An 18,599-nucleotide genomic window follows, 5' to 3' on the forward strand; every position below is an offset into this window, starting at 1 on the left:
TACGGGTGCCATGTAGGTGGTCTTCACAGCAGTGTTCTCAGGAGCCTAGAACAGTGCCTGGCATGTAGCAGGTGCCCATTATGTATTCATGGAATGAATGAGTAATGAGTGAACCTTAGCCCACAGGTTCCAAAGCCTCCAGGGAGCTTCGGGATATTTGCCTCAAGGCAGTGTAGCAACTTAGGTCACTGTCCCTCTGCAGGGAAGGGAGGTGGTGACAGTCCCCAGCCCCTGAGATGTGCTGGGGGCTGGCCACTCCAGTGTCACAGTGACCCCCCTTTACCTGCTGCTCCTTGCTCACCTGGGAGACCCCAGGGCAGGCGCTGAAGGGGGCTCTGCTCAGAAACAGTCAGGATTTGGGGTCGGTGATGGGATGCTCTGCCAGGGCTGGTCTGGAATGTTCCAGGCTGGCAGACATTTGGCCTTTCTTGCCCACCACTGGCCACCTGCAGCTTAGTCTGTGAGAAGAGCTGGGGGTCCTCCCAGCTGGGAATGGAACGAGCTCAGGGGGTTTCAGAGCCTGTGTTTGTGTGTGTGTGTGTGTGTGTGTGTGTGTGTGAGTGTGTGTGCTACACAGGGCTGACATGCAGGGGACTCACTCATACAGCCATGCCAGTTACTAAAACACTGAAATACCCTCTACTGGTGGATGACAGTCCCCCCAGGCCAGCCCTAAGTGGCCCTGTACCTCCCTCCAAGCTACACAGAAGGACACTATTCTAGCTCAAGTCTGGCTTCCATTCCCATTGGTCGGCATCCATGCCACACAGCTGCCCCAAAGTCCGGCCTCCTGGATACTTCCTGGGCACCCCCATTGGCACCCCCCAAACCCAGAGAGCAAGCTGGCACCCACCTAGGCCTCCTGCCTGGTCCCAGGGACCTGCGGGTGGGCACTGCCCAGGGGCTCCGCAGCCAGATGCCATGGGGCCCCTTGGCCCGTCCTGTGAACAGCATGCCCCCTGGCCTGGCCCTTGGTGGGAGAGGTGGCAGCACAGCTGGGGGGTGGGGGTGGTCTGGCCCCCCAGAAGGCCTGGTGGCAGCTCAGCTGGCCCAGGAAGGGAGCCAAGAGGCTGGAAGCCCCAGATGGGCTGTGGACACATGACTGGCTCTCGGGCCAGCTGGGGAGTTAGAGAAGCCAGCCCCCTGTCCCTCCCTGTGGAACATCATGGGTCTGGGGCAGAAGCGGGTCCTTCCGAGAGGTAGGAGTGAGTGGCCAGTAGGCTCAGTGCTCCAGGGACCAGGTTTCACAGCACTACCCTGGGGTCGTCCTGGGACATCTGGGCTGGAAGGAGGATGTGAAAGCAGGAGTCAGTTCCGTGCCATCCCAGCCCTGGCTCTGGATGCACCTCACAAGTTGGGTGTGCTGGGCTGGGGGATTTAGCCTCAGAAGTTCAATTACATATGGTTCAGCTAAACAACTAGAGCTCAATGAGAGCAAGTGCTTTCATTTTGCCTTCCAACTAGACTGGTCAATTGTGCTGAGTTGAGAAAGAGTCAGAGGCTGTGATGAGTGAGATCACCTGAAAGCATGGCTAGGGTACATCTGGGCTAATGAGAACAGTGATCGATTAGTGATGTCTGCTGTGAGCACAGCCATGGGGGACACACTATGTGCATACCATGCACTTGCCATCAGCAGGCTGGGCCACGCAAATAAACCTGTGTTTATTTCACTCACGTCTACACTTCCTCATAAATGTATATTTTCTCAGTCAAGTTTTATATTTGATTATATGCACTTCCTTTGTGGAACAAGGAGGCAAGTTATAAATAAAATAAGCTGGAATGGCTTCACTCCAGGCCCTCAGCCCTCTGAGCTTGAAAAGAACCCCGGGGAGACGTCCTGATTACTGTGAATAGCCCCTTGGCGTTTAAGGGCTGTGCCTGGTGCCTCCCACAGGCCTGAAAGTGCATTTGCCCTGGATTTTAGCTGCAGAAAGCTTCTTCCAAGAAATCGTTTAGGTCAGGGAGTTAGGTTGTCCCCGAGGCTTGGCCCCCTCCCTCCTTCCTGGAGGACAAAGCCCACCCTCCAGCCCACCTCTCTTTAGGGAGCATCTGTAACTACCTCTTATCAGGGCCTGAGAATCTAAAGCAACTCGGTTCAGGCATCACCTTGGAGGGCTGCTAGAGATGCAGGTTCTACATTGTAAATCAACTCTATTTTAATGAAAACAAAACAAAAAAAAGACGCAGGTTCTTTCTTTTCAGCCCAGGATTCCTGAGCCTTGGAGGCTGCACATTCACCCACCCACTGAAGTGAGAGACCCACAGGTGTGGAGCTGCTGAGGCTCCTGGAGTAACCCAGGGACAAGTGTGGGCTCCCTCAGGCTCCCAGGCTGGGGCAGCAGTGCCACCTGGTGGGCTCCACTGAAACACCTCCACAGCCACCCCTTCCTGCCCCACTTCAGGGAGGCAAGTGCCCCACCTACCCCTTTGTCTGCCTCCAGGGCCCTAGAGAGGAGACGGCAGAGGGAGTACCCTCTGAGAAGAACAGTGAGGCACCCACTGCTCTTTCCTGTGGACCCAGCCCCTCGGCTCACACTCTGTCTCCCCTCTGGTCCCCCCAAAACCCTGGGAAGCAGGTCCCCACCATGGCAAGCTGGGTTGTTACAAATCCTCTTTAATAATCAGTCATTCCTGTTTTACAGAACTGTGCACAGGGCCCCTTCCCACCCCCTACAAGGCACAGCCTCACCCACCCAGGCCCTGGATAGCTCAGGAGCCTGGCAAATGCAAGGCCAGCTCGGTGCCACCCCCAGAGGGCGCACCCCTCTGAGTCCCTAAGCCATCCAGGGAACAGTCTAGACCCGCAGCCCAGGCAGCCCCCCTCAACCCAGCTCACCTAGGCCCTGCCTGCACAGTGTGGCCCAACTGGTCTGAGCTGCCTGGGTGGGGCTGGCTCAGGCTGGGGAAGGGGTGCTGTCCTTCATGTCAGGTCAAGCCCACCCCCTCCCACCACCTCCAGGAAAAGGTGAAAACAAGGACAGAAGCATCATAGTGGAAACAAAGTCGACCCACGCAGTGGGCAGTCCCCTGACAGCCCGGGGTACCTTGTCCCCCCCCACCCCCCCAAGGTTTTAATACACTTTCTCCCACACAATATATACAGCCCCCCAGGCAGGTAGAAACCCAGCCCACCTGTGCAGGGAGCATTTTCTCTGAGTTGCTAAGACGACGCTGGCAGACAAGGAGTGAAGGAGCCGCAGAATAGAGGGGGCTTAAGGCTGGCGGCAGAAGAGCAAAGGAGAGGGGTCCGGGCCCCAGAAAGCGCCCCCGCTTCTTGCCACCACTCTTGGCAGTGAGGTGGGAGGCAGGCCTGGAGGAGGATGCCAGGGAGAGCCCTGCGGGCCCTGAGGTTGGGGGACGGGCAGGGAGGTGGGGACAGCAGCCGCCTCAGTACTTGGGGACCTTGCTGTAGTCTTCAGAGTGGATGCTGCGGCACAAGAACATGGACAGGAGCATCCCCAGGAGCTGTGGAGGGATGGGCGACAGTCGGAGGGAGGAGGCAGGGCTGCCCGGATCCTCCGAGCAGCACGTCACTGCCCGGGGCAACACCCAGGGCTTGACCTGGATTCAGTGGATCCCCAGCTAGAGCCTGGGGATCAGCCTGGGACTCAGGTGGCAGGGGGGTGGGGGAGGGACAGAGGTCAGGCCAGGCTTGCCCTGAGGCCCCAGAGGCTGATGGGCCTCAGCATCCCCCCACCCCGCCCCCCGACCAGGACATCTGCAGAGCTGGGGCCATCTGGGAGGGAAGCAGGGGGAGGGCTGGGGAGGGGGGGAATGGGACCCTGACCTCGATGACAGCGACGCCCACACACACGCCAAGGATGATGCCCAGGTTCTCCTGCAGCCAGGCCTGCACCTTCTCCATGCAGCCCTGCAAAGGGAGGACATAGCCACGTCACCCTGCGATGTGCCACATCACCCGCCAGAGGCAGAATCACCAGGAGGGGCCACCTCCAGCCTGGAGGGCCTGCAGAGAGGGGGCTGGGTGTTTGCTGGATGGATACACCCCCCAATACCCAGATGAAGGTGCCAATGACAAGCCAGCGCCTGTGCCCGAGGCGGGAACAGCTAGCTCGGTGAAGGTCAGTGGAGCAACAGCCCAGGCGAGTCCCAGAGACGGAGGGTCCGAGCCCACCATGCTCCAGCCCCGCCCCGCCCATAGCCGTCCACACACCTCGTGGTACACGGGCCAGGCATCGGGGTTGTTGCCACCCTGGATTCCGTTGAGGTCGTGGCAGAAACCCTTCTCCAGTGGGAGGCTGCTGTCATTCTGGCTCCTTGTCTTGCAGGAGCAGGGGTAGGTGGTGTTGGTGTGATTCATGAGCCTGGGGTTTTCTGTCCAGTTGTAGAAGCTGACCCAGCCGCAGCACTGCACCTGGAAGCAGAGGGGGACAGGCCGCTCGAGCCCACCGCCTGCTCGGGGACAGAAGCTCAGATCTGTCCCTCCCAGGACCCCCACCAGGATTGGAGTTTAGGTTTCACCTTGGCTTCTGTGAGCCACGAGGCAAGTAAAGAGGCTCTCAGGGAATGCCGCCAACCAGAAACGATGAATAAAGTAGGAAACAAAATCGGGAGCGGCAAACATAGAAAGCAGAGGGCGTTCCCGCTTTGACGCATCAGTGACGAACCCAGCTGGTATCCATGAGGATGTGGGTTCGATCCCTGGCTCTGCTCAGGGGATTAAAGGTCCGGCGTTGCCGTGAGCTGTGGTGTAGGTCACAGACACAGCTCGGATCTGGCATTGCTGTGGCTGTGGTGTAGACAGGCAGCTGCAACTCTGATTTTGAGACCCCCTAGCCTGGGAACCTCCATATGACGCAGGTGTGGCCCTAAAAAAAAAATGAAAATAAAAATAAAGCCGAGCTAGAGGGGCGTCCAGTTGAAAGAACATAGGTATAGGGGGCACAGGAGGGCAGACGGCATTGGGCTAAGAGTTTGGGGGCTGGATTCAGGCTGCTGGGCTCAAGTCCCAGTTCTGCCACCTACCAGCTACGCAGCTTTGGTTAAAGCACTGACCTCGGCTTCCTCAGCAGAAAAACAAGGGGAACAAAGTTTCCTGACTCGAAGGACTAAATGGAATGAGAAAAGTCAGGTGTCCAGCCTGGGCCTAGAGAACACAGTAATCACGCAGGAAAGACCAGTTCCACTCTTAGGCTCTGAGTATGTGCTGGAGCTGAGGTTTGGCTCTGAGCTTCCTGGCTGCCAAAGTGAAAAGGGAAAGAAGGTAAATTTGCCCTTTTTTAGAGGAGAAAATGCTCTAGTTCCAGAGGCAAAGAAAGCCTATCTGGGCTCCGTGGGGCTCATAAAGGGGACCCCGAAAGGCCTCAGATCACAGCTGGGCTTGAATTCCCGACAGACCTGGGGTTACAGGTGCTAAGCCTGTGTCAGAAATGCCCAGGAAAGTGGAGTAGAATTGGGGGAGGGCTCTTTCAAATTCTAGCCCTGCCCCGTGCACGGGCAAGCCGCTGCCTTCACCAGTCCCCAGCTTGCTCATCTGGAGAATGGGGTGATAACAGCCACTCTGGGAGGACTGAAGGGGCCAGCATGGGAGAGGTGCATGCCACCTGCCCTGCACAGTCACTTGCCCACCTGCTTCCTTCCCGTCTCAAGTGGCAAGTCCCTGACCTGCGGCCCAGTGGCCAGCAGGGGGCGCGCCAGGCACGCGCAGCCCTTCTGCTCCAGGCAGTTTCTAGTCCAAGATTTCTTTTTTACGTTGCGGGTGCCTGGCTGCCTCCTCTCAAGCAGAAAGTCTGGCACCTCTAAGGGGCACCCAGAGTCCCTCCCACACCCAAGCAAAATGAGACGGCTTTCCTTGGCCCTTCCTTCCGACGCCCCCTTGTGTCTCAGTGGTTATGCGTGATGATTGAACATCATCGCTGATGTGCCACGTGATAAATGCATCAAGCTTCATAAACTCATCTCACGGGAGCCTGGATTAATAGCCCTACTTTACAGATGAGGAAACTGAGGCTCGGAGAAGGCCAAACCTGAAATAGCCAAGTTTGTATTTCGGGCCTTAAAAACTTGACTCACCATCTCTTTTCTAACCACCATCCCAAGCAGCATCTACCAGACATCAAATCATCTAGAGGCCCTGCCTGCTGCAGGAAACCCCTGGTGGTCCACTGCCTTGGTGGCAGGGAACTCACTGCCTCCCCAGGGACTCACCCAGGGTCCTTGAAGGGTGACACTTGCTCATCCCGGGACATGCCGCTCCCTCTAATCTTAGCAAAGTAAAATATGCGTCAAACCAAAGGTGGGATGAAAATGTGCCCAGAGTTTACACAGGTCCCCGTGTCACCAAAACGCTGAGCACATAGGCCAGGAAATATCACCCTCCCCTTTCCACAGCTCAGAGAACGGACGAGCCCGTGTTGCCTGCACAGAGACCCGTCTCTAGTCTCCACACTCTCCTGGTGTCCGGCTTCCTCCAGCCGCGCTGCCCCTGCGCCTCCCAGCCCACAGCCTCCCATGAGGGCAGCCAACAGCCAGTTGTGTTGGGGGCCCTCCTGTGACAGAGGAGGAGGCTGCAGCCCAGAGGAGGTGGGTCCTGGCCAAGGGCTCATAGCATCTGGGGTCACCAAAGGGGAGGGATTTGTGACTGTGGGGACTGGTTCACATTGAGGCAGGCTGGGAATCCAGAGTCAGTCAGTCTGTCATTCATTCATTTAACCAATTAGTCAGTAGTTCTGTCAGCCAATCAGTCAATCTACCTGTTAGTCAGTCAGTCACTCTGTCAGCCAGTCACTCTGCCTGTTAGTCCGTCAGTCACTCTGTCAGTCAGTCAGTCTGCCTGTTAGTCATTCTGACAGTCAGTCTGTCTGTCTGTCATTCTTCCACTTTAACTGAGGTGGACTACACATACACTACAGTGTACAAATTCAGGTTGAGGCACTTTTCCATACACACTGCATCACCAAGACCTGGATCAAGATTTGAATAGAACAGTCCTTTCAGCCCGAAGGTTCCCATGGCACCTCCCCAGAAGTTGCCTCTTCTTGGACCCGTGTCAGCACATCGGCTGGCACCCAGTTTCTTAACGTCCAGGGTGGAGCTCCCAGCACCCCCCAGGCTGGCTTGAGAGGAGAGGGTCAAGGGCCACCCCCTTTCTCCGGCCTCGGGTGGAGCCCTCTGAGCCCCCGAGCGCCCCCTGGGACCCCCTGAGGGAGGAACGGCAGTGGTGGCTGGGGTGCCAGGAGGGGGGCTGCTCAGGAGCGCCCTGCCCCCACAGATACACACTCACACACCAACTCGTTAACTCATTCTGTCTGTCAGGCACATCCAGGCACACAGACGACCAGCCCTGGACACACAGACACACAGAGGCCATGGCCCCCTCACCTGAGCCTGCACGTAGTCCCAGGCCTCCTGTAAGCTGTCCTGGCGACCCTCCTCGTACTTCTGAATGAGCTCCGTCACGATGCTGCCCATCTCCTGCTTCAGCTGTAGTGGGGACAGCGAGGACCAAGGTCAGATTCCCTCAAACCCGTGTCCCCATTCTGGTCACATCTCCTGAAGCTGCCTCTCTCCCACCCCCCGAAACACTAGGGACACGCTCATAGCTCGAAAGCATTTTGTCACCCTTTGCGGCCCACCCTGGTCACCATGCTAAGCCCAGTGCAGCCAAGGGCCAACCACTCCTGCCTGACGGTCTCTTCAGCAACCAGTAGCACATGACCCCTTAAACGGGCCTGTCCCCTCATCTCCATCCAGCGGCCTCCCAGCACACTTGGGAACAACTCCGCTGTCTTCTCAATAGCCTCCGAGACCCTACACCATTTGGTCCTGCTCTTTCCAGGCCTCCTTTCCTCCGCTTTCACTCCCTCTATTTCACTTACAAAGGTCTTGCGATTTTTATGCAAGACATACTCCTGCCTCAGGGCCTTTGCACTTGCAGTGCCCTCTGCCCGGAATCCTCTTCCACCAAAGATAAGCATGGCTCACTCCTCCACTTCCTTCAGAGCTCTACTCAGATGGCGCCTCCTCAGAAAGGCCTTTCTGGACCACCCTACAAAAGCCCAGCCCTGTTCTACGCCCTCCCAGGCCCTCCTTACCCTGCAAGGGTAAGCATGCTGCGTTTTTCTTCATAGCCTCCTCATCCCATGCCCATTTGTTTCCAGGACTTATTGAATCTTTCCTCCCCTGGAATGTTAGCTCCTTCGGGGCAGGGACGGTGTCTGGCCCAGCTTGGCCAGAGGAGGCGGGTGGCATGAATAAGCAATGTGTGCACAAGCCCCTCTCTGCCGGGCGAAGTTTACATCTCACGTGGGCTGGTCCCCACCAGCCTCAGGATTCAGGGCCCCTCATGGAGGAAGAGAGAAGCACCTGCTCTTGGCTAACCCCACAGAGAAAACACTCATTTAAAAGAAGTCAGGAGTTCCCACTGTGGCTCAGCGGGTTAAGAACCTGACAAGTATCCATGAGGATGCAGGTGTGATCCCTGCCCTCGCTCAGTGGGTTAAGGATTCTGCACTGTCACAAGCTGCGGGGTCACAGATGCGGCCGGGATCTGGCATGGCTGTGGCTGTGGTGTAGGCTGGCAGCTGCAGCTCTGATTCAACCCCTAGCCTGGGAACTTCCATATGCTCTGTGTGTGGCCCCCCCCCAAAAAAAAAGAGAGAGAGAGAGAGAGACACACACACACACACAAAACAATAAAAATAAAAGAAGACAGATGAGGGGTGTGGGGATCCAAAGGCTTCAGTCCCCATGGCCTCTTACTGGGGCTCTGATCAGAGGATCTCACGCTGGCAGCTTTTCGGGAACAAGTCGGCTGTGCAAAGGGAGGCAAACCGCCAGCCAGCCTGAGAGCTGAGGACAAGCTTCCCCCAGCCCCGGCCTGGCCCTGCCTGGCCCCACCTGTGGACCTTGCTCAGGGGCCTCCCCAGGGAACACCAGCATGGACAGGCTGGTCGTGGTCACCCGCTGTCCCTGCAGAACCCCTGCCTCTCAGTTCCTGAGAAAGAGGAACTGGGAAGACGGGCCGGGCATCTCCAGGCAGGGGCTTTCAGAACCCGGCTCAGAACCCCATGAACGGGGCTTCCGTCCGTTCCCCATGAATGCCTCGCTCAGAGAAGCCACATCCTCCAGAGGGACGTGCGTGCCGGGCTCCTCGCCCTGCTCCCTTCACCAACCCTGGGAACCAGCCTCTGGGGCAGCACCCCCCTCGGGGCAGCTCTCTGCCCCCTCCCTTTTGACAAAACTCTGAGCGTAATACTTTTTTGGTTTTACTCACTCAGAGCTTTACAGTTGGCAAAGTTTGCCTGTCAGTAACTAGTCACAACAATAGCGGGGGCTAACTTTTATCAAATGCCTACCAGCACCGTGCGAACACTTTTAATGCGTTACTTCACTTTAATCCCTCAAGCCGACCTAGAGCCTAGGTAATGACCTTCTTCCCTCATCAGAGAGAGATGCAGAAAATAAGGCCCAGAGAGGTTAATTAACCTGCCCAATGTCCCCCAGCCACCTTGTGAAGAGCTGGGGTTTGGATTCCAGATGCCAAGTTTCTATTTATTAAGCTCTATCAGCACTGAAACCACAGGGCTTGTACCTTGCAGTAGGTCAGAGCCCTTTTAAGAAGGGCCCAGAGAAGCTAAGCGGTTGGCCCATGTCACACAGTGGGGGCTGTCTGCCTGCGGAATCTGAGTCTTTCTGTGCCGACCACCTCTGCTCCCCCTCTGCTCCCTGGTGAGCAGATGATCCCCAAGGCGTGGGAAGGAGGGGGTCCCCAGAGGCATTTGCATAGAGAACTATCTCCGCCACATCCTCCCCCTCCCTCACGGACCTAGACTCTATTTATACCTGGGCATGGTTGCCACAGCAGCCCAGACTTCCCTGTTTCAGGCCCCAGAAATGAGAAGGTGATGGAGGCTTGGTGGTTTCCACTGAGGCTGGGTGGTTTCCATGGAAACACCACATCCATCCTCTAACCCAGAATGGGGCTAAGGGACACAGCTGGACCACGGGGACCAGGGCTGCTGGGGCTGGTTCAGCTTGGGGCTGATGCCTTGGGACTCCAATGCCCAGGGGGCAGTGTCAGGAGCCCAGGAAAGTTACCCTGGCAACCAGGTGGTTCCTGAGACAAGAAGGAGCAGGGAGGGAGAGTGAGAAGATGCCCAGCACCTCACTGCATCCCTGCAGGGGTCCCTCTGTGGTTTCCGCCTGCCCTGCACCTACTCGCCCTTCTTCTTGAAACAGCACTTCCCTTCCTGAGGGGTAAGCACCCCCCAATCACTCTGTGGCTGGCCAGCCCTGCCCCCTCGCTGCCATGGGCAGGCAAAGACCCAGGCTGCTTAGTGCCTTCCTGGGCACAGCGAATGGCTCAGGGATGGGTGTGTGTCCCTGGTCACACGCAAGGGCCCTCTCTTTCCACTAATCTGATGGGACGAGGGCCTGAGCTGCTGGTGGCCACTTCAAGCTCCACTGGGGACAGCCATCCTGAGGAGGGAGCCGACAGAGAAGAGCAGGGTCAAGGATGGAGAGGGACAGTCTCGGTGGCAACCTTTAGAAACCTGGATCCAGCTGAGCCTGCAGCCAGATCTGGCCGGTTTCAGTCGGATTACTGTCACATGTAATAAAGAATCTTGCCCAGGAGTGAATGCATACTTTCCAGCCTGGTGCAAAATGAAAGTGCAGGCCTCCTTATTTTAAAATGATTAAGAATTTCAAGACAAAGTACGGGACCCTTCTAAGTGTGGAGTGCTACTCAGGTTACACAGCTAGGAAGCCAGCCCTGGTCCTGCCCAATACCGTCCTCCCCACTTCCCAGAGGAGGAAACCAAGGTTTGGAGCCTGAGAACAACTTCCCAAGATCAGAGAGCTAGCGAGCAGCGGAGATGTGACCATAAGCTGCTATGTGCAACTCCGGAACCCTGAGATCTTAACCATAGCAAGCCACCCCCATCTCCACCTGACCCCGCGTCCCCTCTGCCATGACTCTCCGCTCACTGCCCATGCTGTGCTTTTAGAGGTAGACTCAGAAGACACCTTTGAGTTCAGCATATCATCCAAATGTAAGAGTCCTCTGCCCATTGGTCTCCAAGATACTTTCCAGGCTCTGCTTAAATGCTCCCTAGGATGGGGAACTCAGTACCATACAAAATAGCACACTGCAGGGTTGGGGAGGTTCTTGATACAAGCAATGCATTTTAAATCGAACCCAAATGACATCTGTCCATTAGTTTTCATCCTTCCTCTCCCTCTAAGTCCCAGCTGGGACCACACAGAGCAAATCATATTGCTCTCTCCCCGGACAAACAGCAGTTGGATATTTGCGACCAAACCACATCTCCCTTTACCTGCTCCTCCCCAGAGTAAGTTTCCAGGCTCCTTTGACAGCTCTTTGGGATGGTGTTCTGCCCTCTCTCTATGCTCTAATGTTATCAAATTCCTCCTACAACGAGGGGCCTCCATGCGATGTAAGGGGCCCACGCCTTCCTGTCCCCTCCCTGGGATCCCACAGAAGGTGTTGCCAAAGGCTCTGAGGCTTCATCCTGAGATCCTCTGCCCTGGCACGTGTGGAGGGGGTGGCATGTTTACTCTTAGAGACCACTCAAGCCTTTCCTGAAAGTGCTGCCACAACCTACATAACCAGCTACCCCAGAATTAGGCAGGGGACCACATCAGGTCCCCCACCCCGCCCCCACCATAGGTTCCCTGAGGGCGGGGTGGAGTCAAGTGTGGGAAGCCAGGTCTTGAGTCTCCGCCCACTGGTCTCCAAGATACTTTCCAGGGCAGCTTGCTGGCCTTCTTCCTGCTTCCCAAAAGGGAAGAGAAAGGCTGCCATCACTATTCCCCCAGGACCGCCCTCCCACCCCCCTCCATGGCCCCTCCCCCCCCCCCGACACCTCCCACCCGTCCTGGCTCCAGTTGCATCCCAAGGGCAGAAGAAACCCAAGCTGGTGGATGGATAAGGAAGTTTCCATCACAGGGTGCAGACATCTCACAGACTGGCATTGTCCTCAAGGAACCTGTTTCACCACCTGTGCATGTGGTCCTGTGGGCACTGGCTACTTGGCTATCTGGGGTTTCTTAGGTGGGAGGGGAGGAGAAGGAAGGGTGTCACAGCTCTGGCCGGCCACCCCCTCTGGGGAGCACACAGCACTCAGGCCCAGCCACCGTCACCACCCCCACACCCTCTCCCACCTGGACCGCAGGAGCCTCTCTCCTCCAGGCTCAGGCCTTCCGCTCAAGCTCTTGGAGCCCCAGTGGCCTCGGTGTGCAGGTCTGTGGCATAGCCTGCACGAGCGCCCAGCGCCCAGCACATCCTGGGCAACAGTTCATGTCCTTCCTCACTGACCCCTGCCCACCCTCCACTGCCTGTAGAGAACAAGTCAGAATCCCAGAGAGTCAGAGCTGGGAATGGCCCAAGAGGTCATGTGAGGCTCAGAGAGGCTGGGTAACTTGTCCAGGGCCACACAGCAAGCAGCAGCAAAGCCCACCCTAGAACATGGGGTCCCTGAATCCCAGACCTGGGCTTTTCCCACTAAACAAAGGGCTAGATAATGATAAGTTGAGGAAACAGCCAGAGGAATCTCTCTCTCTCTCTCTTTTTTTTTTTTTCGGTCTTTTTTAGGGCCGCATCCGAGGCATATGGAGGTTCCCAGGCTAGGGGTTGGATTGGAGCTGTAGCCACCCGCCTACGCCAGAGGCACAGCAATGCGGGATCCAAGCTGCATCTGTGACCTACACCACAGCTCTCGGCAACACCGGATCCTTAACCCACCGATCGAGGCCAGGGATCGAACCCGCAACTTCATGGTTCCTAGTCGGATTTGTTTCCTGCTGTGCCACGACGGGAACTCCAGCCAGAAGAATCTTAACTTCCCAGCGCGGTCCTGGTTCCCGCAGCCCTTACTAACATTAATACTGATGACAACGGGACCAGGGCCATTTACTGAGCGCTAACTAGGCATGAGTGAAGCTAGTAATGGCGAGAGTAATAGTAAACTGCTGCGGTTATGCCAGCAAACTTCTGCTCTGGGCCGGGCGGTCCCTGCCTTTTCCATCTGCCATCTCTCTCCATCCTCCCAGCAGCGCTCTAAGGTGGCCTTTGAGGCCGATGGGCTCTGGGCCTGAGAAACGGTCAGATTTCAGACGGGGCCGGGGGCTGCGTGTCACCGTCCACGGTCGCTCCCATTCCTCTTCCCCAAGGGACACTGAGGGGGGTAAACCAAGGCCATAAACAACCTCATTTCCATTCAGGTTTGATTTTGCCACCATATGAGTTACACGTGGTATTTTTGGTTTTGACAGTCTTTGGGGGGCTTTGGAACTGCAGATAAAGGAGAGGAGCCCTGTGGGATGCCTGGCATTTGACAAAGGAGGAAACTAAGGCACAGAGAGGTGAACTTCCCGAGAGTCTCAGAGAAGGGCCCTTGCGTGGTCCCTTAGGCTCTGGGGTCCAGGCCCCGGCTGCCTCTCCGTGCTTTCGGCAAGCCTTGAGGACTGGGCTCCCCTCAGCCCTGGTGGAGGTGGGGACCAGCCAGGTCTCTTCTCCTCCATTGACAGACGTGGAAGCCACGGCTCAGCCCACCCCAGCCTCGCCTGTTGCTGCCTTGCGGACAGATGTCTGGCACAGGAAGGGTGGAGGGCAGCCCTGGAGCCCACTTTCAGGGGAGCCCAGCAGCTCAGTCCCTCCCACCTGCCCAGGCAGCCTGGAGAGAGGGGGGAGATGGGGCCCATCGGCTTCCAAAAAGCTTTTCCTTCGGGCTTACACAAGTCCCACCTCCCCAGCTGGGCCTCATCTGCAGGAATAAACAGCACTAAGGGCATGTTTAGTCTTCCACCGGGATTTACAATGTGCTGGGAAAGAAAAAATAAATCGTTCCTTCTAACTCCGGCGATCGGGTGGCGCCAGAACTTCCCCAGCAAAGCCAGGAAATTTCCCACTGCTTTCCAGCAAAGGAGGTGGGCCAAGGTGAGGTGGGCTGGGACTTGGGGTGGGGGCGTGAGGTATGGAGCCTGGGGTGGGGGCAGGCAGAGGAGGGGACGGGGATGGGGGCGGGGGGTGGTGGTATCATGATAGACACAGTCCAGACTCAAGTCAGGGGAGCTGATTCTCCAAAGAAGTCCTGCTCTGGGGCCGGGGGCCACCTCTGAGGCATGGCTCCTGGTCAGCAGCCAAGCAGATTATACCAGCTCCTTGGGGGAGGTGGCAAGGTGCAGAGGGAGGCATGGGCCTTGGGTCAGAGCGATCGGGGTGGAAATCGCCGCCCTGACACATCCGAGCTGCACGTGACCATGGCTGAAGGTCACTGCTTTTCTGGGCCTCAATTTCTTAAGCTTGAAAACGCTCATAAAACTGAAACTTGTGTCAAGTGACTCTCGCTCAGCTCCTGGGATGTGGTTGGTGTGACAGAGGCGGCCCTGAGATGGGGAAACACAGGAGTGAAAGGGTGAAACGCCTGACATCCCTGCCAAGCTGAGTCATAGGAACTGGGTCTCTGGGCCCAGTTCTCATCCACTCTCTTTGTCAGGTACCAATGATTGGGTCCCAGAGAAGCCTCAGGTGCCATCTCACTACCCTTTCACTGGAAAAGTAGTTTCCCTTTCCCTTAATACTGGCTTTCTCTCTGGGAGCCAAGCGAATTTCCTTTCATCTACTAAAACTGCTACTTCCCCTTTTGCCTTGGCTGCCAGGAAGCTCAGTGTTCAAGTTAGCTCTCAGCTGCTGTGAGTATCTTGTCCCCTAACTTCAGGAACAGCAGTCTTCCTCCCTGTCTCAGTGGGCATTCTGATCTTTCTCATTTTGATGTTTAGCTGCTCTATGCGTATGTTGGAAGCCAGCTCCAATTCTCCTGGGAAACAGGCTGGGCGTGGATTATATATAAGTAAAGGAGATTCAGGTAGGAGCCACTATAATAAAAATTTCACCAGCATGAGCTCAGAAGCCAAGTTGCTTGGGTTTAAAATCCTGCCTCTGCCACTTATTAGCTGTGTGACCTCTGGCCCAGTTACTCCCCCTCTCTGAAAATGAGGGGGTTCATACCTACAATCTCCGGGTCTTGAAGTGAAGAATGAATAATTAAATGCAGTATGTGCAAAGTGTTTACTGCCAGGCTTCTTCTAAATTCTATTAAGTGTCAGTTATTGATATTGGTGTCATGGTTTCTCAGCTTCCTTCCAGGAGGGATCTGTGGCAGCTTGACCTTCAAATGGTAAAATGTAAGCATCCACTTGGCCCCTGGCTCTGCCAACCCTATGGGTGGACAAGAACGGTAGGCCTGGAGGAAGGCAGGGCCCAGCCTCAGCTGGGCCACAGGTGCACTGTGGCCTCGGGGAGCCTGGGCTCTCACTTGGCCTGGCCACTGCCCTCCTGCAGCATGAGGAGGTGAGGCTCAGGGAAAGAAGGAACATAAAGTGGCTGACACCGCGCCCAGGATACTGTGTGTTTGGCGAAGCAATGCAAGCGTGTGTGGATGGGGGGGGGGGGGGGTTTACAGTTACTATTACTGATGCCATAGTTGTTATTTGTCTCTCTGAGCATCGGCTTCCCTGCCCATCACCATAACACTTACGAGGCAGAGCTGTTGGGAGGACGAGATCATGCGCATAAAGCTTCTAGAAGATACCGTGTGCACATAGGAGGTGCTCCGTAATGAGAACTACGACAGTCACAATCTACTGGCACACCCACTAGCCAGTGCCAGCTTCCTTATCTCTTCTGTCTCTGTCTTTAGAGTCTGAAAGCTGGATCGTCACTTTCTCAGCCTCCCTTGAAGCCAGGAGTGCCTTTACAGCCCACTCTGGGGAAGACATTTTTTGATAAAAGAGATGGCCCTGGCTGGCATTGCCCCACTCCCTTTGTTCTGGCCACAGTGGTACGGATGTTGTTTCTGGTGCTGTGGCAGCCATCTTGTGGCCATGAGGCAAGTGGCGTGATGGAGGCGAGTGGTCATGATGAGGGTGCTGAACAGACAGGGCCTCTGAGCTCCCAAGCCTGACTGTCGGCTAAGTCAGCAACATGTGTCCTTAGAGTTGAAGTCCCAATATGTCTAATTTTCTGTTCCTCGATGCTGAGTGTCTTCCCTCTGACACAGGAGGAATGTTTTCACTGACCTTCTCCTCCCTCGGCCTCATCTGTGGATGAGGTGCTGAGAACTGTGCTAAGACAATCTCTGCATCATCACAGCCACCCTGAGAGTTAAATTTATTGGTGCCTTCAGTGCAGGGAAGGTGAAACAGGCACAAAGAGGCAAGAAGCTTGCCCATGGCCACACAGCTAGAGCTGGATGGCGTCAAGATCTGGGCCCAGCAGCAACTCTGCGCACCCACATTGGCCCCTCCTCTAACACTCTGCCATGTGACCACAGGGAACTAGAGGCCTGGGAGGCTGCCCTGGCACCTCTGGGTTTCTCTGTGACAATGAAGAGGGCTCTTGTCTGTCCCCCACCCTGTGTGGCTGGTCGGGGGTGGGGATGGGGGCTGCTTACCTTGCCCATGTTGAAGTAGAAGAGGACCCCAGCAGCCACCTGGGCGATGAGGATCAGGACCAGGAAGGCAAAGTACTGGGGACACAGAGCAGGCACGGAGTCAGCTGGGGTCCCCCACCAAGTCCCACTGACCTCAGATGCCCCTACCCAGGCAGCCCGGAGCAGGACGCGAGCCCCTCCTGGCTGGGTGGGCAGCGGGGAGGGCCATACTCACCAGCCCCAGCAGGCAGCGGACCTCATTGACGGCACCAATGCAGCCCAGGAAGCCCATGAGCATGGTGAAGGCCCCTATGCTGATGAAGATGTAGGCTCCCACCTTGAGCGAGGTGGAGGAGGTCTCTGTGGGGTGGAGAAGAGTATTCAAGTCAGCCTGCCTATCTTGCCCTTATTTTATTTTATTTTATTTTATTTTATTTTTTAGGGCCGCCCCTACGGCATATGGAGGTTCCCAGGCTAGGGGTTAAATCAGAGCTGTAGCCTCTGGCGTACGCCACAGCCACAGCAGTGCCAGATTCGAGCTGCATCTATGGTCTGCACTGCAGCTCACAGCAACGCCAGATCCTTAACCCACTGAGCAAGGCCAGGGATCGAACCTGTGTCTGTCCTCATGGATACTAGTCAGATTCATTTCCACTGAGCCAGGGTGGGAACTCCTATCTTGCTCTTATTAGGCACAAAGTCAGGTGCAGGGCCCTGAGGCCCAGGACCTCTGCCAAACCCCTGCCCTGGGGTTGCGACACGGCGGTCAGCCACCCAGCAAGGAATCTGCCCCTCACCTGCTTTGGAAGCTACCTGTCCCCACCTGTCCTCACTCCCAGCCCCGCCTGATTTTCCTCCTTAGCTTTTACCAGGATTGAGAAAACCCTAGTTTGACCGACTGACTTGGCTCACTGTCTGCTTCCCCAAGAGGATGTGAGCTGCCCAGAGGCAGGAACTCTGGCCCCTGCTGAACCCCCTGCCCCCAGAACAGCGTCTGGCACAGCAAAGGGCTGTAGGAATAGCTGCCGAATTAACGAACCACGGACTGGCAGGTTCCGCTGGGGCCACAGACGCCGAGGGCCTGCTTTCCTCCTCGTCTGTAAACACTAAATGCTGGTCTCTCTTGCCCACTCACTATGCCTCAGTGGCTTCACACATGCCATCTCCGCACCAGCACAGCCATCTCACAGATGAGGAAACTGAGGCTCAGAGAGGCACACCCACAAGGGCCAGAGCTGGGAAACGGGCAGACCCCCAAGGCCACGCTCTTGCTGCTGATGCCCGGGGCACATGTACTGATGCAGGATGACGCTCACGCCTTCATTCAGTCCACAAGGATTTACCAGGTGCCCAGTGTATGCCAGGCACTATGCCAATTGCTGAGGATACCAAACTCAGCCTGCTGAGGTCCCCACACCAAGAAGCTGACACTCGGGGAGGGGGTGTGGGGGAGGCCTTCTGGCTGTGTGAGGGATCCGGATGCCAGCTCACGTCAAGTGCCCCGGCAGGGAGGGCTCGGGCAGTGGAGGAAAGCTGATGCGCAGGTGACACTTTCAGTTCGATGAGAAGGGAGAAGTCAGTCAAGTGAAGATCCGAGGAAAAGCATTCCAGGCAGTGGGAACAGCAGGTGCAAAGGCCTGAGGCAGGAGTAAGCTGGGTGTATTTGAAGAATGGAAGGAAAGGGAGAAGGAATGGCCCAGGGTGAGTGAGAGGGGAGTCTGACAGGTGACATGCTTGAAGCAGAGAGAGGGGCTTAATGGCAAGAGACCCTCTTCGGGGCTTCTGGAGGACAAAGCCCACCCAGGGGGCAGGTGGGAGTCGGTTTCCTTAGGGCCCTGGACCAGCATTTCCCAAGAATCCCATGAGATCACACAGGGAAAAGCTCCCATCTGCTCCAGCTCACTGATGGGGGGGCCGCGTTGGGGATGCTCTACCCTGAGGCTGGGACCACTGTGAGGGCCAGGGTGGACGTGCCTCCCCGCAGGTAGGGGGCTGTGGGGCTCCCTCCCGACAGCCCCCTGTGCCCTGAGGCAGTGGCTGGCATGGCACTCTCAGGGAGGCGGCGGGGCAGGGTGTTTTCACAAGGCTGCAGAACCTCCTCGGCAGACCAGAAGAACCACTTGGGGATGCAGATTCCTGGGGCTCTCAGCCAGGCAGACTTTCCAGAAGAACTGGAAC

The 18,599-nt window shown here is 56.6% G+C and overlaps 1 protein-coding gene across 2 annotated transcripts in view; it reads right to left on the reverse strand.

Moving 5' to 3' along the window:
* The window catches only part of CD82 (CD82 molecule), a 52,020-nt gene continuing 35,562 nt past the window's right edge, over nucleotides 2,142-18,599 (reverse strand). Inside the window, exons 4-9 of one of the 2 annotated variants that reach the window (NM_001145218.2) lie at nucleotides 16,657-16,781; nucleotides 16,443-16,517; nucleotides 7,348-7,449; nucleotides 4,181-4,381; nucleotides 3,794-3,877; nucleotides 2,142-3,471 (exon numbers count right to left, since the gene is read on the reverse strand). In NM_001145218.2, coding sequence (NP_001138690.1) covers nucleotides 3,394-3,471; nucleotides 3,794-3,877; nucleotides 4,181-4,381; nucleotides 7,348-7,449; nucleotides 16,443-16,517; nucleotides 16,657-16,781 — 665 coding nt within the window. In that variant the 3' untranslated portion in view covers nucleotides 2,142-3,393. The remainder of the gene's footprint in view (nucleotides 3,472-3,793; nucleotides 3,878-4,180; nucleotides 4,382-7,347; nucleotides 7,450-16,442; nucleotides 16,518-16,656; nucleotides 16,782-18,599) is intronic. The other variant, XM_021077185.1, reaches the window with a different exon arrangement.

The sequence above is a fragment of the Sus scrofa genome, chromosome 2, assembly GCF_000003025.6.
Source record: "Sus scrofa isolate TJ Tabasco breed Duroc chromosome 2, Sscrofa11.1, whole genome shotgun sequence".
Classification (NCBI taxonomy): domain Eukaryota; kingdom Metazoa; phylum Chordata; class Mammalia; order Artiodactyla; family Suidae; genus Sus; species Sus scrofa.